Source organism: Toxotes jaculatrix, chromosome 11, assembly GCF_017976425.1.
Source record: "Toxotes jaculatrix isolate fToxJac2 chromosome 11, fToxJac2.pri, whole genome shotgun sequence".
In the NCBI taxonomy this organism is placed as follows: Eukaryota; Metazoa; Chordata; class Actinopteri; family Toxotidae; genus Toxotes; species Toxotes jaculatrix.
The window spans coordinates 7,257,500-7,280,138 of NC_054404.1; the positions used below are offsets into that span (position 1 = coordinate 7,257,500).

Here is a 22,639-nt window from a genome sequence, read left to right on the forward strand (position 1 = left end):
TTTGACTTTTTTTCACAGATTTTGACGCCTTACTATAGTATGACGTTTTTTATGACATTTTGAGGTCAAAAATTTTTTTGACTTTTTTTGGCCAATTTTGACGCCTTACTATAGTATGACGTTTTTTATGACATTTTGAGGTCAAAAAATTTTTTGACTTTTTTTCACAGATTTTGACGCCTTACTATAGTATGACGTTTTTTACGACATTTTGAGGTCAAAATTTTTTTTGACTTTTTTTCACAGATTTTGACGCCTTACTATAGTATGACGTTTTTTATGACATTTTGAGGTCAAAAAATTTTTTGACTTTTTTTCACAGATTTTGACGCCTTACTATAGTATGACGTTTTTTATGACATTTTGAGGTCAAATTTTTTTTTGACTTTTTTTGGCCAATTTTGACGCCTTACTATAGTATGACGTTCTTTATGACATTTTGAGGTCAAAAATTTTTTTGACTTTTTTTCACAGATTTTGACGCTTTACTATAGTATGACCTTTTTTATGACATTTTGAGGTCAAAAAATTTTTTGACTTTTTTTCACAGATTTTGACGCCTTACTATAGTATGACGTTTTTTATGACATTTTGAGGTCAAAAAATTTTTTGACTTTTTTTCACAGATTTTGACGCCTTACTATAGTATGACGTTTTTTATGACATTTTGAGGTCAAAAATTTTTTTGACTTTTTTTCACAGATTTTGACGCTTTACTATAGTATGACCTTTTTTATGACATTTTGAGGTCAAAAAATTTTTTGACTTTTTTTCACAGATTTTGACGCCTTACTATAGTATGACGTTTTTTATGACATTTTGAGGTCAAAAATTTTTTTGACTTTTTTTGGCCAATTTTGACGCCTTACTATAGTATGACGTTTTTTATGACATTTTGAGGTCAAAAAATTTTTTGACTTTTTTTCACAGATTTTGACGCCTTACTATAGTATGACGTTTTTTACGACATTTTGAGGTCAAAATTTTTTTTGACTTTTTTTCACAGATTTTGACGCCTTACTATAGTATGACGTTTTTTATGACATTTTGAGGTCAAAAATTTTTTTGACTTTTTTTGGCCAATTTTGACGCCTTACTATAGTATGACGTTTTTTATGACATTTTGAGGTCAAAAAATTTTTTGAACTTTTTTCACAGATTTTGACGCCTTACTATAGTATGACGTTTTTTACGACATTTTGAGGTCAAAATTTTTTTTGACTTTTTTTCACAGATTTTGACGCCTTACTATAGTATGACGTTTTTTATGACATTTTGAGGTCAAAATTTTTTTTGACTTTTTTTGGCCAATTTTGACGCCTTACTATAGTATGACGTTTTTTATGACATTTTGAGGTCAAAATTTTTTTGACTTTTTTTCACAGATTTTGACGCCTTACTATAGTATGACGTTTTTTACGACATTTTGAGGTCAAAAAATATTTTGACTTTTTTTCACAGATTTTGACGCCTTACTATAGTATGACGTTTTTTATGACATTTTGAGGTCAAAAATTTTTTTGACTTTTTTTCACAGATTTTGACGCCTTATATAGTATGACGTTTTTTATGACATTTTGAGGTCAAAAAATTTTTTGACATTTTTTCACAGATTTTGACGCTTTACTATAGTATGACCTTTTTTATGACATTTTGAGGTCAAAAAATTTTTTGACTTTTTTTCACAGATTTTGACGCCTTACTATAGTATGACGTTTTTTACGACATTTTGAGGTCAAAAAATTTTTTGACTTTTTTTCACAGATTTTGACGCCTTACTATAGTATGACGTTTTTTACGACATTTTGAGGTCAAAAAATTTTTTGACTTTTTTTCACAGATTTTGACGCCTTACTATAGTATGACGTTTTTTATGACATTTTGAGGTCAAAAAATTTTTTGACATTTTTTCACAGATTTTGACGCCTTACTATAGTATGACGTTTTTTATGACATTTTGAGGTCAAAAATTTTTTTGACTTTTTTTCACAGATTTTGACGCCTTACTATAGTATGACGTTTTTTATGACATTTTGAGGTCAAAAAATTTTTTGACTTTTTTTCACAGATTTTGACGCCTTACTATAGTATGACGTTTTTTATGACATTTTGAGGTCAAAAATTTTTTTGACTTTTTTTGGCCAATTTTGACGCCTTACTATAGTATGACGTTTTTTATGACATTTTGAGGTCAAAAAATTTTTTGACTTTTTTTCACAGATTTTGACGCCTTACTATAGTATGACATTTTTTATGACATTTTGAGGTCAAAAATTTTTTTGACTTTTTTTCACAGATTTTGACGCCTTACTATAGTATGACCTTTTTTATGACATTTTGAGGTCAAAAAATTTTTTGACTTTTTTTCACAGATTTTGACGCCTTACTATAGTATGACCTTTTTTATGACATTTTGAGGTCAAAAAATTTTTTGACTTTTTTTCACAGATTTTGACGCCTTACTATAGTATGACGTTTTTTATGACATTTTGAGGTCAAAAAATTTTTTGACTTTTTTTCACAGATTTTGACGCCTTACTATAGTATGACGTTTTTTATGACATTTTGAGGTCAAAAAATTTTTTGACTTTTTTTCAAAGATTTTGACGCCTTACTATAGTATGACGTTTTTTATGACATTTTGAGGTCAAAAATTTTTTTGACTTTTTTTCACAGATTTTGACGCCTTACTATAGTATGACGTTTTTTATGACATTTTGAGGTCAAAATTTTTTTTGACTTTTTTTGGCCAATTTTGACGCCTTACTATAGTATGACGTTTTTTATGACATTTTGAGGTCAAAATTTTTTTTGACTTTTTTTCACAGATTTTGACGCCTTACTATAGTATGACGTTTTTTATTACTTTTTGAGGTCAAAAAATTTTTGGTCTTTTTTCACAGATTTTGACGCCTTACTATAGTATGACGTTTTTTTATGACATTTTGAGGTCAAAAAAATTTTGTTCTTTTTTTCACAGATTTTGACGTCTTACTATAGTATGACGTTTTTTATGACATTTTGAGGTCAAAAAATTTTTTGACTTTTTTTCACAGATTTTGACGCCTTACTATAGTATGACCTTTTTTATGACATTTTGAGGTCAAAAAATTTTTTGACTTTTTTTCATAGATTTTGACGCCTTACTATAGTATGACGTTTTTTACGACATTTTGAGGTCAAAAATTTTTTTTCTTTTTTTCACAGATTTTGACGCCTTACTATACTATGACGTTTTTTCTGACATTTTGAGGTCAAAAAATGTTTTGACTTTTTTTCAATGATTTTGACGCCTTACTATAGTATGACGTTTTTCCGACATTTTGAGGTCAAAATTTTTTTTGACTTTTTTTGACCGATTTTGACGCCTTACTATAGTATGACGTTTTTTATGACATTTTGAGATCAAAAAATTTTTTGACTTTTTTTCAATGATTTTGACGCCTTACTATAGTATGACGTTTTTTCCGACATTTTGAGGTCAAAATTTTTTTTGACTTTTTTTGACCGATTTTGACGCCTTACTATAGTATGACGTTTTTTTCGACATTTAGAGGTCAAAAATTTTTTTTTCTTTTTTTCACAGATTTTGACGTCTTACTATAGTTCGACGTTTTTAATGACATTTTGAGGTAAAAAAAAAAATTTGACTTTTTTTGGCCGATTTTGTCGCCTTACTAATGTCATTAAAAACGTCATAGTATAGTTAGGCGTCAAAATCAGCCAAAAACAGTCAAAATTTGTCTTACCCAGGCCTCCAGGTCGCATGTCAAGCAGTCTGTAGGCAGCACACCTTCTCACCTTTAGCTTGATCATCAGTTTGCTGCTGCTTTGATATTGGCCACACAGCCCTGAATCAATGCCTCATCAATGGTCCTTAAAGCCACAGATTGGGAAACATGGAGCAGGAGGCAGGGTACTGGTTTATCTGGGGGATGTTTGCATAGGGAGCTAATGGGGGGGGTGTCACTGTGTTGGCCTGCTGGGGTTCTTTGAGAACCCAGTGGTCCCTTGTCGGGTGTTTTGTGAGCTGCCAGTTTCAGGCTCCTGCTGAGAAATATCTGTAACAGCTGTGATTTTGAGGGATGCAATCATCATCGTCATCGCTTCATGGGTATTTTGTAGTCTGGATCCATTACTGACACATCGCTATGTAAAACTGCTTCTTGCGTCTCTACAAAGATACAATCTCCTAAAAGAACAGACAAAAAAGGAGCCAAAAGAATTGTATTGATGATTTATTCTTAAGGTAAACATTTTATTCAAAAATAAATTACCAGAGATATCTTTAAAAGGCAGACAGACATCGTCTCCAACCCCACTCGTCACAATCAGTTTATCAGAATCCAAATACTCACACGTGTTTCTATTAACGTCCCTCCTCACAAAAATGACAAAACTAATGTAAACCCTACAGCAGCAACTTATCATTCTCTAACAAACCAGACTTAAGTTGATCAAGAAGGAAAAAAAAAAAAGAACAGAGCCACTGTCAACTGATTCACTATAAAATGTATACAAAGTTTATTTAAATATTTAATCCAACATACATGCCCGATCTGTCATATGTGAACACAGAAAAAGAGACACTGTATCATACGAGACTGGCGCTTAAGGTGAAAAATACTGTGGATGGAATCGATGCAAAAGAGCTCAGACAGATGTGATGCAGCTGTTAGTGTGTGAACGACAGCAAAGTATTAAGGGGCAAATTTCTTCATTTAAGTCAAGTTCCTGTTGTGGAGAAACCACATTTTATCGAGCTGCTTTTGGGAATGGAGAATTGACTATATAATGTTTCACAAAGGAGAGAAGGATAAAAGTCCACAGATTCAGATTTAATTTTAGAGAAAGAAAAAAATGTGGATAAAATAATATGTTGTCAGTTAAAGGAATAATTCAGATTTTCGGGAAATACGCTTATTCACTTTTGGCTAATTAACTGCCAGAACATCTGTCAGTTAAATACAAAGCTGCAACCATCAGCTGGTTAGCTCAGCCTAGCCTGACTGTCAAATGCAAAATAATTCACCTACCAGCACCTTTAAAGCTCACTAATCAACATGTTTGTCTTGTTTGGATAAAACAGAACAAGAAAAAAAAAAAATTAAAAAAGCCTAACTGGCTGTTGGCTGTCGCTTCGTATTTATCCATCAGATGAGAGTGGCTCATTTAGTTCTCACCTAGAAAGCAAATAAACCTTCTACTTTCCAAAGTGTCAGACTATTCCTTCAGAGGCATTTGATCTACATCAGATCTACACCTCTTAACTCCCCAAGAGCAAGAATCAATATTACAGCCGGCAGGTCCTACAAAATATGAGAACAGCCAGAGCGAGTGCAGATGTAATGAAAGGCGGTGGAAATGGTTCAAAATGAAAAACCCTCCCTGACCATAGCTGGGCTCTAAAAGCTCTTAGCTAACTTAAGGCTACAACGCAATAGCTCTTAACACCACTTGCAGGTCTGCTATGAGACACTAAAGGCCTGATATAACGCGTCAGTTCTAAAATAAAAACAAAAGATTCAGCTGAGAGACCTGAGGCTTCTACACTCCTCTTCAGTATTACAATCACAAAGCATTAAAGGGACAGACAGGTATGTGCAGAGGTTTTGCCTAGAAGCAGCCTGAGCCCAGTTTGATTATACAAGTGCTACCTGGTTCACACACCTTCCAAATTTAGGGTGGGGAAAAACTGGATGAAGGCAGCAGGCAAGTGAACAACCAGCCGAACAAACGTTTTTTTCTTCTTTTCAGAAGAAAAAAACAGAAGTTTTACTTGATTTCCCCCACCGATCTGTTCATTTCAGTTTTGTACAAGGAGACGGATGAATTTACCAGGACAGGCCAGGACAGGCCTCTCCAGCTTGTCCATGACAAAAAGAAGTTAATTTACTTTTACTTCAGTAGAACCAATAAAATCGGTTTGCCTGATTTTACTGAAATAACAAAAAAAGAAAAAAAAACACCTCATTTTGAATCTTCGATTAGTCGATTAGTCACTTGTGCTTGTAGGAAACGTTATTTCACAGGCTGAGGAGAAAGTAAGCTGAGCTCTGAACCATCCGGCTGTAAGACAAAATGATTAAATGCACAGAAAAGTGTTTTCAGTTTGCATCCATTGTTGATAACAGCTGCCCACAGCGGTGTCAGTTTTCCCTGAATTACAGCTCAATCCTGAAGCGAGTGAAGTCCGCTACCAGCAAACGTGTGTGTCTGTGTCAGCCTACAGCGTGCAACATCTATAACAGCGTGGCACACAGGAGGTGACGATCTTCCTTCAGGTCCTGTTTTGGCGAGAGGCGACGCTGCTGGCTTTTCTGCTCAGTCCTCTCATGAACATGCAGTTCCTGCTCTGAGGCACTGGGGGGCGATGAAGAGCAGGACAGACAGCGAGCCTGCAGGTCCATGCTGCTCATGTAAAAAAGGTCAGTGATGTCACGATGGGCATTTGTGTGTGTGTGTGTGTGTGCAGCCGGGAGGGGGTCAGCTTTGGTGTTGAACTAGTTCCACAGTTCTAGGACTAAACACACTGAGCGAGTGGGCGGGGGCAGGGGATAATGAACACAGTCGGGGAGATGAGGAGGAGGATGAGGAAGAGCGTCAGTGAGTCTTTAACTTGGTGTGCTGCGAGCCCTGTTCTGTCAAGCTGGCTTTGAGAGAGTTAACCACTGTCTGCCTGACGTTGTCTTCCATGTAATGTTCGCTTAGCGGCTTCAAAACCTGCAGCAGAGGACAGAGGAGAGGACAGAGGACAAAGGAGACGAGAAGAGGATTTTGTGTTAGAACAAATCAAGTTAACCTGTCAAAAAACTGTCTATAAAGGGGACAAAGAAACTGAAAGAAAGTAGGTTAGGGAAGAAAAACGTTTAAGGTATATGGAGCAAAAACAGGATGTAGTCCGACATGCTGACCACAGACACGCAAGCTTCTTGAACAAATCAAGAGTCACGACATAACTGAACAAAACCTCTTCAACTGAAAAGACCATTTAAAAAACAAAACAAAAGGAAAACCAACATCCTTTCCACATTCATCAGAATAAGATTATTAAAAACCGTTTGGGAAGGCTCCATGTCTCTGAGGTCCTGAGATGATTCTGGCCTGTCAGTGTTCAGAGGATATCTGTGTCCACACCCACAGGTTAAAGTGTAAGAATCCAGCACCATCGGACTGAAAATTAACAATAAGGAAGCCGGCAAACAGCAGAAGTTTCAACATGAGAGCTAAGTGTAACAGTCTGTAAATCCACCAGTTGGCGAGCAGCTAGTTAGTCTTCTTGTAGTTGTTGTTGAGAGGAGTCAGAGCTCTGAGTCCCAGTGCCGCTCCTGATGGGAACGAAGGGAGAAGAGAGGCGGGCCACGTCAGGCGGCTCGTGACGGGCTCCAAAAGTTTGGAAAACACCTGAGAGGACACCAGGGAGGAACGGGAGAGTTAAACAAAGAACAAGGCAGGCAGACAGACAGACAGACAGAGGAGCAGGAAGAGGACACAAAAGATCAAGAAAGACAGATCCAGAAGTTAGGGAGAGGAAAAAAGGATATAAAATAATAATGATAAAAATAAAAAAGAGCCATTCCAGTGAGAGGTTTTAAATGTCAACAGTTTTGTTGTTTTCCAAATGAAAAATAAGAAATGTTCTCATTATCATGTTGTTCGGGCGTTTCCCTGTGGACAGAGGCCTTTATAAAAGTGACTTGGCAATGCCACACAAAATGGTGTTTTAAAATTTAAACATCTTAATGTTGACACAGAGAGAGAAAAGAGGATCTGATCTCAGAATCATACAACTAAAGACTGGTATCAGGTAGTGGAGGGGGAGGAGAAAGTAAAGAGAAAGGAAATCAGGCAGGATGTTGAGAGTGGCAGACAGAAGATCGGGGAAAAAGGAAATGGCACCTCTCACCTTTCTAACCGTCTTCTGTAAAGCGAGGGACAGTGGGGGGAAAGGCAAAGGCAAAGGAAGGAGGAGGGAGAAGTCAGAAGAGACATGAGGGCTGAGTTTGTGGAGGATCTCAAACACTGATGAAACTCCAGAAAGATAAGAAACACAAACACTACACACACAAACTGAGTTTATATTTGTGGTGAACAACTGAAGGAGGAATGAAGAGAGAGGGAGCAAAACAGAAGTAGGTGCTGACAGAGTTTCGGTGTAGAAGGAGGCTGAAAGGTAAAATGAAAAAAATGGTTCAACAGACTTAGACTTTAGACCGAGATGGATGATGGGATGCAGCAGACAAAAAGAAAACTGATGGTAAACGCCTAGAAATAAAAGGCAACTAAGGGAACTTCAAGTAAAATCAAATTAATATAGAAAACTACAGTAGAAACCAATGGTATTGACACACACACACAGAGTTCTGTTTCCCTGGAGAAAGAAAATGCAATTTAAAAAAAAGTCATTAAAACTTAATGCGACTCTTACATTAAGCTTTGACTTCAACTTAAACCCCAACTTAACAAGGACTAATCTCCCATTTCATTATTATTATTATTTTTTTTATAAACTGACTCTTCAGGTCAGATCATGTTTATCTATGCAGTGACCATCGTTTAACACAAAAGCATTTCTAAAATGATACAAAACACATGAGAACTGAAAAGAAAAAAACTTAACACACACAGCTTAAGATCACATGTTGGAGAAACAAACACTACCAGGACACTGCAACAGATTTTTATGTACTTAAAAGTTGCACTATAAACGTGTCAGTGTTCTCTTGTGCCAACTATTTTCATAACTGATTGTTTTGATGCATTTTCATACACACACTCCTTCGCCCTCTCACATTGACTACCAACCTGTTCCCAGAGTGTCTCGGCCACCAGATCTATCATCGTTCCCACCTCCCGGAACTCTCCAGAATACTTCACATAAGCCCAGGCGCAGAGCGTCAGCAGTGCCACGCCCATGACCAGGTTAGCCAGCACCGCTAAGGTGCTCAGACCGATGAAGCCCGTCACCCCAGACACCACGTAGGTGACAAACATGACCGCGAATAGCGTGGCGGGTGTGCGTGCTGCATAGAAGATGTTTTTGCCGTCGTTGTGTTTGGAGAAGTTGGTGTAGGCCTCATCCAGCTCGGACTCCAGCTGGTTCTGGTAGCGTTGGCAGAACTCATCGCCGCCCATTTTCTTCACAGAGCGGAAGTAACGCACCGAGTGGTTGCGAAACTCCTCGTGGCAACGCTCCAGGTCAGCCGGGGCGATGTATGGCTTGTCCCCACCGCAGACCTGAGAAGGAAAAACATGTCAGTAAAAGTGACAGAGGAAGAGTGTGACTGACAGAAGAGATGAAGACAAAAAGCAGCATGCAACTAGGATATTCACTCAGCCCCGGTTTTATTAGACATTATATGATTGGATCTATTCTGTTTGTGTACTGCAAACGTCCTGTAAACCATATTAAAATTAAACCATGACTACGCTCTGCTGTCCAAACAACACCACAACACCTGGTGGTCCCTGGAGCTTATAAACCTTTGGGTTATTGAACTGATGGTGATACGTGAGGATTGTGAAAGACAGACGTGTCCCTACTTGCTCCATGTTCTTGCTGTACATGTCTTTGGCTCCTGCCACAGCTGTCAAGTTGTTGGCTTCTGCTGTTGCCTGAGAAACAGGAAAAGACAATGAGATTCAAGATTTCTTTGATGACCACAGAAGATGGGAATTAAAACCTAAAAAATGTGACCCATACTCAATAAGATCCCTCAGTTTATGAGATAGAAGCTAACCTGCAGCATGGACTTAGGGTGAGGCAGCTCCTCGCCTTGGTAGATCTTTATGTAAGCCTGCAGGAATGTAAAATAATACAGATTATCAAACCAGTGTATCCTGTACAATGTCAATATTCTGGCAGTTAACACAGGAACAACTTGGTAAATACTTAAGGCACAAGGCTGGTGCAGTTTTTCCCCTTAAATGACTGATCCTGCGTTAGCAGACTCAGCAGCAGAGTGTATAATTAGAGGCTTTATATTAATCGACCTGTGACCTATCAGTGTGAGTATCACTGGACTTTAATAAAATCTTGCAGGACCTTGAAGTACTCCAGAAGATCTCTGCAGGTGACTTTGTTGCCTCCGATCTCCTTCTCTACAAGCTGCTCTGGGGCCAGGAGGAGAGGCACGAGCTCGGCGAGCTCCCTCTTAAAGTCACCGTCGATGTCTGAAACACACAAACACACACCCTGATTGGAGCACGACATTTCAATAAGTCCAGCTTTAGCTATCACTCTTCATTATTTGATCATTAGAGCATGCGTATGTTCCTGCTTTCTCACCTCTCAGCCTGCCGTCAAAGTACGGGTTGGTGGCCACCTTGAGGCCCGGATGCGGCAGCAGAAAGCAGCCGATGTTGGAGAAGCAGGAGTGGATGTGCTTCCTTACATTTTGCAGCTCTTCATGTTGGTTCTGTTTTACCTGTGTCGGCAGACAACAACATACTCTCTCAGTGAAAATGTCTGCTTGTCCTTGTCATTGACTAATGATGTGTGAATGTGCATACACGTGTTGCTCTAAGTAAATCTACACACGCCCGAACAATGACATTAACTGTGTTTGTACAGAGGTGTGGTGTGTTTGACATGAAAAGTGAGTGTATGACGGGCTATATAAACGTCTTCAACAATGTGTACAAATATCAGCACAGAAAAATATTTCCCCTGTCCTACAACAACCTGTATGCTCAAAAAAAAAACCAAACAAACAAATGTGTATTTTCAGCTTGATTCAGAAACTTAATCTCACCTGTAGTCTTTTCTCCAGGAAAGTGTTGCCTCCTTCCAGGCCATAGTCATGTTCATACGGATAACTCCAGTCACGAATCAGAAACATCAGGGACTGAAATACACAACCAACATCACAATGAGGCACATTATTTGATTTTGGGAAGACAGCCCTGATTGTATTCACTAAAAATAAATCACTTATTGTGCAGCCACATATTTTTTTTTGAATACCTTAATGTCATGGACAAGGTCCATGTTCAATGATATTTGGCATTCATTAATTAGGACTACAACAATGTCCCCACTACATGCATGTCCACATGGTCAAGAAAAGCAGCCAGTACCTGGAAAGGTTTCAGGTAGATCTCTTCCATTGCCAGTCGACCATATTCTGTGAAGAGCTACATATGAAAGAAAAACTTCATTACAATCAGAAAACAGAGGATACTACGGCAGACTTTCCCCTGAAGGGAGAAGAGATTACACCAACCTGCAGGTGCTGCAGGTCATCCTCCTGTATGTTCTGGGAGAGATTGTACACCTGAAAACAAATTAATAAACACAACATGAAAAATAAATGTTGATATTAGAAGAGGGAAAAAAAGGGAACAGAATACAACAAAATATGCTTTAAGTCTCACCTGTACAGAGCTGGTCATTGTGCTGAGGGCGAACACAGTAGCACAGTCCTTTATGGTGGACTGGCTGTCAAATGCTCCCTGAGTGTCCACGAGGAGTACAGCTACCTGTTGGGACAAGATATGAAATGTGATATTCACCAGATTCTCCCAAAGATTCATTTTAACCACGTGTGACAACATTTACAGCATCTTCTCATGAAGCTATAATGTTTGTTTGATAACTGTCTACCTTGCTTCCATCTGGCTTGTCGACCACAAACACTTCGCTCCAGATCTGAATTCCCGTGGTCTCTCTCTCACAGCCTCCTCTCCAGGTGAACCCTGTCAGGGGCTCATCATCACCCCCTATCCACGGCTCATTCTGCTGCAGAGGGAAAGAGGGCAACGGGGTAAGATGAGAAGAAAAAGAGAAATAGAAGAAGAGATGAGGATTAAATCCTCATTAAAGCCTGTAGGCTGACATGTATCTAAAGTGAAAATCCAACAGAGCTCCCTCTGACGTATCTTTCTTTCCATAACTCCCCCTCTTGGCAGTTCAATATGTTCAGTTCCCTGGAAAATTCTTTGAAATGGCAGGGAACAGGAAAGTTCACATCAATGCATTTGACAGTGCTCTTGTGCTTGTTTTACCTGTAAAAATCTGGGCCCAGTTGCCACATCGATAATCGTGTGTTCAGTGTACAGTGTATTACATCCAGAGTAACAGGTGTGAGCAGTTCACTGAAGACAATGAATGAGAGGTGGCAGCAACACTCCCAGAAAAAGTTTTTTTTTTTTTGGCAAATATTATGATCTTGGTGAACACTTTATGTCTCACCTAGCAAAGACCAGAGGGAAAAAAAGCTCCACTTAAAAGCAACACACTGTGACCTTGTCTGTGTTTCCTGCCACTGGCCACAAATGGGAAATGTATAAACAAGCTTCAAAAGCAAATAACTGATTTACAAGTCAAAGCATGAACACTGATTCCTGGTAACCACAACAATACAGTGCATCTCTCCTGCATGACTAACCACAATCTTATGACAGAGCAAGATGATAATTTGTCATTTGGTAACATCAAATACCTGCAGTCCAATAATTTGTAATGGCTGTATATATTTGAATATACAGAAGCACCACAGGCTGAAAAGATAGCAACAGTGTTTTGGAAAAATGTGGACATGTGCAGATCTGGTCGGACCCGCATGAATGCCTATGTTCATGCTGCCCAACAGCTGTGAGAGAGGGTCATAATATTCCTCCATCCTTCCTTGTGTGTGTGTGTGTGTGTGTGTGTGTGTGTGTGTGTGTGTGTGTGTGTGTGTGTGTGTGTGTGTGTGTGTGTGTGTGTGTGTGTGTGTGTGTGTGTGCGCCTGTGTGTGTCAGTGTAAAGTGATCCTGGCAGCTTTTGTGTGTCCAGCTGCTACTAGAAAGTCTGCAGGACCAGTTGCTGACACTTGTGTCGGTCAAAGTCGTTAGATGGACCTGTGTGAGACTGTGTGTGTGTGTGTGAGTGTGTGTGGGTGTGTAATGTGCCACTCTGACGTCATTTCAAAGGCCAGTAACTACTCAAACTTACTTAACCAAAAGTCTTAATAAAAATCATTTGACAACGTAATTTATTACATTTAATTACTTATGTCGAAAACTCTCATTATGAAACTCCTGGGTAGACGCATCTACCCAGGAGCTTAAGACCAGTTAAACTGCCCTGTTTTATTCATGCACCTTGCTGCACATCTTACTCACTTGGCTGAGCAAGTATCTCAGTATGAGACCCAACAGGACGCACTCGTCTTTGCTTGTCACATCTCATCTGCTGTTCTTGTTCATCTATTCTACCTGTTTTCACAATCTCAACTGACTGTAAACGTAACAAAATATTAAGCCCCACAGCTGGAGACACGAAATGTTATATGTTTACTTAGCACACATAAACACACCTCCAGCATGGGCCGTGCAGGTATAAGTGCAAATGGGAACAATTTCGTTTACTGATCTCACTAACACTGTGCACCAACTAGGAGATTATGAGGGCAGATCCACATATCAGCATTGGGAAATAACTGCTTAAAAATGTGCCCTGAAGTATCAGGACTGATATCAAAGTACACCAGTCCAGTCTAATGCAATGTAACACAACTATAAAGTTTACTTTTATGATTCCTATAATGTTCAGTTGTTAATTAAGGTCATAGTTTGTGGTGGTGGTGCACTGAACTGCACTATATCTCAATATAATGCAGTCCAAAACAACAACACCTCTTACTATGACCTCAGTTGTGAATATATAATGGTATTTACACATTTCTGACAATGTCACTAAAAACTGATATTATGTTTTTTGTAAAGATGAAAAGTGGTAACTATCACACATAATTTATCTCACCTGATTGCGCATGTATCGCAGCATGAAGTCCAGCAGGAAGGACTTGCCCTTGCGGAAGGCCCCAGCCACAGACACGACCACCACATTCAGGTCCTTCACATGATCTTGCAGCAGGATCTTTTCCAGCGCTGCAGCGTCCAGCTCGAAGCTGTGCTCATCCTCATTGGCCAGGACAATCTGGACGGGCCTGGCCTTTTCCTCCTCTATAACAGCCTGAAGACACGAGTTAGCAATCAATCAGTGCTTTCCATGGCACGGAGAGAGGTTCAAACGACAACACTGTGCTGACAAGGCAGGTTTCATGGAGGAGACAGGGAACTGAAAATAACAGCGCTGACATGAGCCAACAAAGGGTCATGGAGAAAATGAGGCAACAAAAACATTCAGGAGTCTGGCATAAAACAAAGACACAGCTAAAATTCAAGGATTTTCACAATTGAAATACAAAAAAACAGCAGAATATTTGCATTTTTTCCCCTGAGAATATAAATGCCTTATAAAAACAGGAACCTTCTTCTCTCTGCAAGGACTGTTAGAATTTTTATCACCAGAAAGTGGCATGCTGATTATGTGCTTGCTTGTGCTAATTTATTGGACAAGTATAATACTTCCCACAACTGTTCTTGTTTGTACAGAGTTCATCTTCTTTCTTCTCATTTCTTTTTCCAATATGTGTTCAGGATTTATGTAAGAGGTGAATCATTGCTTTTCAAGTAAAAATGACAAACGTTTCATAGTTTCAGCTTCTCCAGCATTAAGATTTGCTGCCTCTTCCTGTCTTTCCTGTTGCAGTAACCTGAATCTCTTTGGGTTTTGACTGTAGGTTGAACAAAAAAGGCTTTTTGAAGACATCACGGGGCTTTGGGAAATTATTATGTTCTTTTTGTGTTATTCCTTCATTTGGCTTTAGTCTTTCAACATCCTTTTTGAGCCACATCCATGTATAAAAAACATTTTACCTCTATATAAAGTACAGAGAAAACAACAGGGACATCAGATATGGTATACATGCTTGTCAACAGAAAGGAGTCTGGAATGAAATGCATTAACATTTGACCTCATCTTCGTGAATCCCTTCATCTGGTGTGGGGGTGAGGGTGGCATTTTTGCCTGAGTTTGAGGCCATGGTCCTGGGAAGAAATTCATCATCCAGGTCTTCGGGCTTGGCTAAAGGAGGCTTCTGCTTATGCCGAAAAATGGGGACATCTTCCACGCCAGTCAAGCCTTTGGATAACCAGACAAAGTAGAGAGAGAAAGATAAAATTACACTGGTTAAATAAGTCAATGCTGCAAGTTAGTGTGCAGACAATGGGTGTAAAGTGAGAAGGAGGAGAAGAATGTGGAGGCAGGGTTCTGTGGTAAGACAAAAAACTGCTTTTCTAAGGAACAAGTTTCATTGTAATTAGTTTGTTTATGTGAGAGAGAGACTATTGTTTTGAGCTAAAAATAAATTGAAATGCCCTATATGGGTCAAATCGTGGACAAGAATTATTCCAGCATTCTGTGCTGGGCTAAATACTGTTATCCACTCTGGTCTACCCATCTAGGTCAAGCTCTAAAAAAGCCTTGTACTGAAAATCACAAAGGGCCAGTAAAAAGTACACAAGAAAAGGAAGTTAGGAGGACAGCGTTTTCACATTGTTCTTCTCTGTCATTTTGATGTTTCCGTGAGGGTCTTTCCCTTAAATCGAAGGCACATGTTTCCTCTAAAACTGTCGGCCTTCCTCCCCGTGACAGTGCCACAGTGGCAGCATTAGCAAGTGCGCTGAACAACATACTGATCTTTGATCGCTGATCTTTGAGACATTCAAAGATCAACCTGGAGGAGCTGCAAATTCCCACAGGGCAGCAGCAATGCTGTGCTACTGTTTGAAGAGCTGCTGTAAGCACTGGGCAGTTACAGTAATCTGCTCAGCACACAAATTAGCCCTGCACATTTCCTCAATCTGTGGCAGTGCAGGTTCCCATCAAACCCGGAGCAGCACTCAGCGGGATGAAGTGGCACAGACTGCAGCCATAGAGGAGACCCACACAAAGACTCTATTCTGCTGGGGCTGCGAGGAGTCTGTATTGCAGCAGAATGTGTGTGAAAGAAAAAAAAACACAATAAGCATGCAAGGAAGCATAACAGCCCGTGAACAACCACTAGCTCTGCTGATATGTGCACTCACTACACTCCACTCACACTTCATGATAAAGTGGCTAATGAACTGTCCTACCCCCTCAGCTTGCAGAAAACCAGGGCAGAACTAAAATTAGCCACCTTACTTTTTATCTTATAGAGGCACAGAGCAGATGTTGACCGGCCTAAATGTTTTCCTGCCCATACACTCACACACACCAAGGGATTAGATGAGTTTGCGCAGTACATCAAGCACACATAGCATAAAGCATTGCACATAAACACACAACTGTTTTCACTCTGCTCTGATGGAATCTATCTTTATCTACGCATGGCAAGAATAGTGCGGGCCTATGCAAGCTAGCCTACATTTTAGCGCTGCGTCCCAGATCAGCTCTCCCTTCCCTGGACTCCTGCACTATATCTGAGGCAGACTTTGATAAGGCCATGGTCCATTTAACTTAAACAGCTGTCTAAACACGGGAAGTTTCACAGTTTAAAAGAGGCAATTTCCCCGGCTTTTTCAAGAACTTTAGAGTGGCAATGAAGAAATTAACAAACCTTTGGGAGTAAAGTTGAATCATACAAAGAAAATATATTACAGCAGGTCAGTCAGAAATATTCTGCAAGAAGGATTATGTAAAATATTTGCTGATGCCCTGTAGGTTTCAACACTTCACATTTTCATTTGGGTCATTAGAGAGAACACTGGCACTTTAAGTGTTTCGAAAGCAGGGACAATTCATGCAAAAATCTCCTCTCTACTGTTGCAACACTGATTATTAACACCAGAGCTTCTCAAGCAGGGTTTCAACAAGCTCCTCGGGCCTTGTGACATCCAGGCTATGTTTTTTAAATAATCTGGAAAAAAGCTGTTTCAGTGACTAGGCAGCATTTGGTTATTATATGTCAAAAAAACAAGACTGAAAACTTGAATTTATGAAAGAGAGAGAGAGAGGAATCCACTGTAGCTTATTAAGATGCAGGTACACTGACTTCCCTGCACACCAGCACCAAAAGACAACCTGACTCGGCCTCTCTGGATACGAGTCAAGGAGGGCAAATGTTCAGTTGAAGCAAGCGGACCAATCGGGAGTCTGTGAGGACAAAGTGCAGATTAGAGGCAGCTGCAGTTAGTGAATGCTGCTGCCACAGAGTCAGCTGGCCTGTATGAAAGTAGACATAAGGGTTATGATAAGAGCGCCCATATCTCTGTGATGAGCCTTGAAAACTGATCATTTATCAGCTTACCGGTCTTGACAAGGTTCAGAGAACGATAACAATAACAGATTCAGCAGAGAGTGCATTTCTTCTTGCCATTTCTCTTCACCTGACACACAAATGGGAAAAAGAAGGTTTTTCCTCTAACAGCAGTGTAAAATAATCTGTACTGACAAACAGGCTGATGACAATCACCTTCTTTCCGGCAAACTAAAACAATTGCAGCTTTGGAACATATTAGGGCTGCAATAAACGATTATTTTCATTATTAATTCATCTGCCAATATTGTCTTTAAAATGACAGCAAATAGTGAAAATAAAATGACTGCAGAATATATCCAATTTGACTAACTCAGACTGCTGAATCATTTTATTGGATACAGATGAACCTTTACATAATTTTTTGCTCACACTGATGGTTGTGGAGTTTGTTCCCCATCATTTACACTGATCGTGGGCCTTGGACTACTGTTTGAAGAGGGATTTGTAAAATTGTGAACTTATTCTTCAACAATTACTTGTGTTCATCAGACTGTAAAATGCATATACTGTACACTAATGTGTCTGTTTGTATTCAGAGGACAAAATTAGCCTCGCAAGTACGTGGACAAGTCTGCTGGCAAACTGAACACACTAATAATAGGGTATTTAAAAATATCCGAGTCATTAGTGGGATGAGAAGATTAACGTATGTTGTTATGTGTGAACTGAAACCAATTCGGGACGACTGTGAAACTCCAGGCAACACCGGTTTAGAGACAAGGAACCGCGGACAAACCGCTGGTCCTTTGTGGGGCCAGGTGACACGGACGGCCCGGACAAATGAGCCGACAGGTGTCGCGGTTGAAATTTGTATCCGGGTCAGATTCAATTTTCCAGCCCTAGTTACTGAGAGAAAATATGTTTACACACAGAGAAAGCGCAGACTGACAAATTACGTCTCCCCCTAGTTATTTTTTGGTACAGTTTAAGCTGAGGTGACGCTATTTTTACGAATTAGAGGAGCGATGTTCCAGCAGGGGTACCGCATTTGGCAGGACACCGCGGGTCCCCAACTGAAAACACAACACTGGCTAACGGAAAGCGAGAGTTTTTTGCCGAGGACAAAGGCGACAGAAAACAAAAGCTCTTCACATTTTACCCTCCCTCCCCTCAGCTCCGTACTCCTTTAAGCTCTCTGTCATACACCTTCTCGATGAAATAAACAGCGGTTTACCTTCGTCAACGACTCGGCTTTTGCCGCTGGGATCGAAGTGATTTCTGCTCCTCAACCCGCTCACCTCCGCCATCTTGGACTGCTGAAATCTAGCGTCGGTGACGTCAAAGAAGCTTCTTTCTTCTCACGCTGAACTTCATGCTGCCCCGGGGCTGCAGCGGCGAAGTCCAAGTCTGCAGCACAAACACTGAAGCTATTTTTTTTTAATTATTACTATTATTTCACATCACTTATTTTTCATATTTTAAAACACGTGTTTTTTTTTTGTTTTTTTTTTGAAGTACATTACTTTTACATAGGTGAAAAATACTTTCGCCCCCTGTAGTCAGGGGCATAACAAAGAATTCTGCATCCATGTAAGAATATTGCACTGGGCAGGGAACCACGATCGTGTCCTCAGTACTGTTTTTGTGTTTTTATGAAATATGGGAGTTTTAGGAAAGGGAAAGGCATCACATTCATTCAAAAGATATTTATTTATTTATTATTTATAACACAGAATCACGATAATGTCTAATCTAATATTACTGGTATTTAACATTACTTTCAGTTGTCTGCAGAGTAACCCATCCGCTAATGTTATCATCATCATTTTCCATCCCAAGAATGTTGGATAGGAATCTTGGAGGAAATTGGATCCATTTCCTCAATGTGTCTTGAGACTCACTTTGTTTCACTTTGAGCTCTTTTGGGCTCTTCTCTTCTCTGTCATAGGCCACAATTACATACTTTTCAAATATAGCTTTAAGCTTTGCTGTGTTGTATTTTTTTCTTCTCTGTTTGTCACAATGAAAAGTCAAAATTAGCTCTTCCACTGCAACATATGGAGTGGTAGTGTGTATAATAATCTTAGAAAACAATGTTGACCTCTACTGAATTGCTGTGGCTCTCTGAGATGTCTGGTAGATAAGTTGCATTTTAGATAAGGTTTGATAAGGTTTGAACTTAGGGACTCTAGGGATGGCAGTGTGACTGTCTGTCTGTCCACCACCTTGGTCTAGACTTCTCTGTGTTTAATGTTAATGTTAATATTACCATGCTAACATGCTAAACTATAATGGTTAACATGTTAACATTATATGCTAAATATCAAGCATGCAGACATTAGCATTCAGCTCAAAACACTGCTCACAGAGCTGCTTGCATGGCTTGAGACACTAGGTTTCTTTAAATGTGACAGTCATGTAATATCCATTCATGTATTCATTTATTCACTCACTCACTGTTACCCTGTCCAACTCTTGTGGCCACTAACAGCCATAAAGTAATGTATGCACACTGAACCACGTTTCCTGCCTCTGTGTACTCACCACCTTGATGAAGGTTAATTTCACTCTGACAGACTGACTGCCCACAACAAAGATAAGACCTATCTCCTGTGTTTAACCAAATGTCCATGATGCAGTGGAGATATGTTGTTCTCCACTTACTAACTTTATGGTGTTTTAAGTGCTCTTGGTGATGATGACTGCTAAACACAAAGTCATAAAACCTCTTCACTTCAGTGGATACACTGGTGTCCTGTGTTTACCCAGCTGTTCATGTCCAGTACTATGCACTGACATTGTGGAGAGACTATCTGCTGACAGAGATGCAGAAATAGGAAGGCAGCTTTTCTTCAGGCCTTGTAATCCCTTGTTGTGAAATTCCACCTGGCTGTGGAGGCCTGGCCTTTGGTTCAGTGGTTTGGAGGATGTGGGATATTCACTCAAACCAGTGAATATGCTTTATAATATGAATTTTGACAATGAAGGATGTGGTGGTTGTGGTTTGTTCCTGTTTTTCATGTCTAAAGGTATACTTATGTAACCTTTTTTTCTTCCAATTTTATCACCATCAGTGGTCGGTGCAACTGTGAACAAAGTAAACCTCACTGGTAAAGTGAGGACGCACTTGAAAGTGCTCAGAAAAATAAATGTAAACATTGATAACAAAGCAAACTCCATCTGCTGAGAAAGATCATGTGTTACAGATGCTTTGGCCAAATAGTTGTTTAAAAAGATTTGGCTTTCAGCAGGTGTGTTTAGTAGCCTTGGTTTGGTCTGTTTGCTGTAACTGCAGCCGTGAGGTGTGTTTGCATTGGTATTTCACTAATCTAAATGGTCATTCAAGTTGTTTAACATAAGCTGCCTTTTAGAGAAAGCAATCAAAGGTGGGTGTGCTCTAGTTTTCCAACCTAAAGTCTTATTGATAGGACATGAACACACCAACATGCACATATCAGCAAAGTCAATTTACATCTACATACAGCTAAGAAGTCAAAGACAGGGGTACAGTAAAATGTATCAGCAAACTGAACTCAAAGCTCGCTCTAAATAGCCATCCACATGGACCAATCAAGTTTTAGTTGGCTCTCTGTGATTGGGTGCCTGTTGAGTGCTGGATCAACACTCTCTCTGAGGAACAACCCTACATATCCAGGAGATCCTGCTCCATCCCGGGATTAGATGTGACATTTATGAGCCTAGATTGGGAGGGTAAAGATGTAGCATACAGCAGACCCCCCTTTCTGACAGTCATTTGCTCGCCACCACAACCACTTTAATGCTCAACAATATACTGTTAATACAGATCAAAATCTACAGTCATTGTGGTGGGCCTATTTATTTGGACTGCAGGTTCTTCCGTGAGCCCCCCGCCTTTCTCCCCTTTCTTCCATACACTATAATGGGTGAGCTCAGAATAGTCAAACATAGGAAAAGGTCAAGACACACAGAGAGAAGGAGGAGGGTCATGGTTGTAAGAGTGACAGATGGAAAATAATTGGTTTGTCAAAAGAGTGAGGGGGGAGAGAGAGAGAGAGACCAGTGGTGTTAATCTGTGTCAGTGCTCTTCTATTCTTAGCCGGTCCCATCGGCCAGCAGAAATATGAGAGACACACATGATGACACGGCCTGATAAATTTAGAGAGCGGGTCACAGAACAGTGACAGAACCACCAGGTCAGTACTGAACTCCAGATGTGTGGACTGCATGTATGTAAAGTATGTGTGTCTGTGTCTGGGTGATATGTAGGAGCTGTCCAGGAGTGTAAAGCATTTCTGCCTCGGACCTTTCTTGAGGGATTATTCTCGTGGGTCCTGTTTTCTGCTTTATCTTTTTCTCTCCCATCAAAACTCCTGCCATATTTAATACCAGTGCCTTGGCCGTGTGTGGCAGATTAGATGGAGCTTATGTATGCTATACATTTATTTGAGCTCAGGAAAAGGAGCAGACTGAGTAGACGGCTCCCTCTAGTGGCCACAATATTAAATACATTTCCTGAAGAGAGAGAGAGAGAGAGAGAGAGAGAGAGAGAGAGAGTATTCCCAGCACGTTGTTTTGACATGTGTGCGTCAAACCGCGTTTAAAGCTGTGTCACAACAAACAGGCAACAAACGTGACAAACAGGAGGATTCACACTCCAAGCTGGACCTGGCAAATTTATAGACAAAACGTTTCTGATGTTTTCATGGAGTTTGATCACACACGTGGCAAGTCAGGCCATGTGATATTTATTGCCACCGGATTCTCAGTTGTGGAAACACCTCAAAACAAGTTCATCTCCGCAATCTAAACTTCAGAATACATTTTGGCAGCACTTGAACGAATCATCTAGGAATTTTTTAAATGAATTGATTAATACAATTAATAGAATAGAATAGAAGTTCCAGATAGATTCAGTATGTTTACATCATAATTACGCGACAGAGATACATAGAGGTCAGATGCAGGCAGAAACGGTTCGCCTTCATCTGACCTCTACGTTATTTATTCTACACAGAAAGAACATCTCACCGCTACCTTACATTATATAGGCTATAAGTCAATATCCATCTTCTCCTGTTAGATGCTTACATGAGCCTAAACTTGTTCATGTGAGAGTTAATTGGTAATGTGTACCAGCAGCAATGTCTAGGACACACTGTGCAGGAAATTAAAAACACTTAAAAAGCATCCATTGTCCACATGGTGGCAGTGTAGGCCTGGTTGAGTTTTGCGAAGCCAGTAAGTTTGAATAAAGAGGCAAATCAGAGTTCACAGCTGGTTGAAGGTAAAGATAATTACTGTTTTTCATGTGACCATTGGTAAATCTGGTAAATGTATATTGATATTTTCTCTGTTTGTTTCTCTTGTTGTGCTTTCACCTTATCTGGGCCTGAGAAATGCATCTTGTGAAATAGTTTTTCATTGTATTTTCTTTTAATCAGTATTATTTATTTTCTTAATTTAGATTCAAGTCTGAGCTTCAGCAGCCACATCAAGACAATAACTAAACAAGCATTTTATCATCTCAAACAAATAGAAAGAATGAGACGTCTCATGTCCAGACAACATTTAAAGAAAGTCATTCA

General features: G+C 39.7%; 1 protein-coding gene across 3 annotated transcripts; it reads right to left on the reverse strand.

Moving 5' to 3' along the window:
* Positions 1 to 4,225: 4,225 nt before the first annotated feature.
* Positions 4,226 to 18,398, reverse strand: atl2 (atlastin GTPase 2). Of its 3 annotated transcripts, XM_041049682.1 has the most exons (15): positions 18,307 to 18,398; positions 14,805 to 14,971; positions 13,748 to 13,960; positions 11,606 to 11,740; positions 11,377 to 11,481; positions 11,226 to 11,276; positions 11,080 to 11,136; positions 10,755 to 10,847; positions 10,289 to 10,427; positions 10,046 to 10,173; positions 9,741 to 9,797; positions 9,544 to 9,615; positions 8,806 to 9,237; positions 7,907 to 7,921; positions 6,741 to 7,404 (listed from the first exon to the last, which is right to left on the reverse strand). In XM_041049682.1, the coding sequence occupies exons 1-15, from the start codon at positions 18,377 to 18,379 to the stop codon at positions 7,267 to 7,269; spliced, it is 1,875 nt and encodes a 624-aa protein (XP_040905616.1). In that variant the 5' UTR covers positions 18,380 to 18,398; the 3' UTR covers positions 6,741 to 7,266. The 3 variants fall into 3 exon arrangements, with proteins under 3 accessions (XP_040905615.1, XP_040905614.1, XP_040905616.1); XM_041049681.1 differs by lacking the exons at positions 6,741 to 7,404; positions 7,907 to 7,921 and adding an exon at positions 4,226 to 6,723 and having other exon boundaries at positions 11,606 to 11,737; XM_041049680.1 differs by lacking the exons at positions 6,741 to 7,404; positions 7,907 to 7,921 and adding an exon at positions 4,226 to 6,723.
* Between the last annotated feature and the right edge of the window lie 4,241 nt (positions 18,399 to 22,639).

Bases quoted from the DNA above. Each gene is read 5' to 3' on its own strand.
- atl2 (XM_041049682.1), bottom strand. From the start codon at position 18,379: ATGGCGGAGGTGAGCGGGTTGAGGAGCAGAAATCACTTCGATCCCAGC. The intron at 10,428-10,754 runs GTGAGATTAAGT...CTGCCGACACAG, and splicing joins TCCTGGAGAAAAGACTACAG to GTAAAACAGAACCAACATGA. The intron at 9,616-9,740 runs GTTAGCTTCTAT...CCTGTTTCTCAG, and splicing joins ACCCTAAGTCCATGCTGCAG to GCAACAGCAGAAGCCAACAA.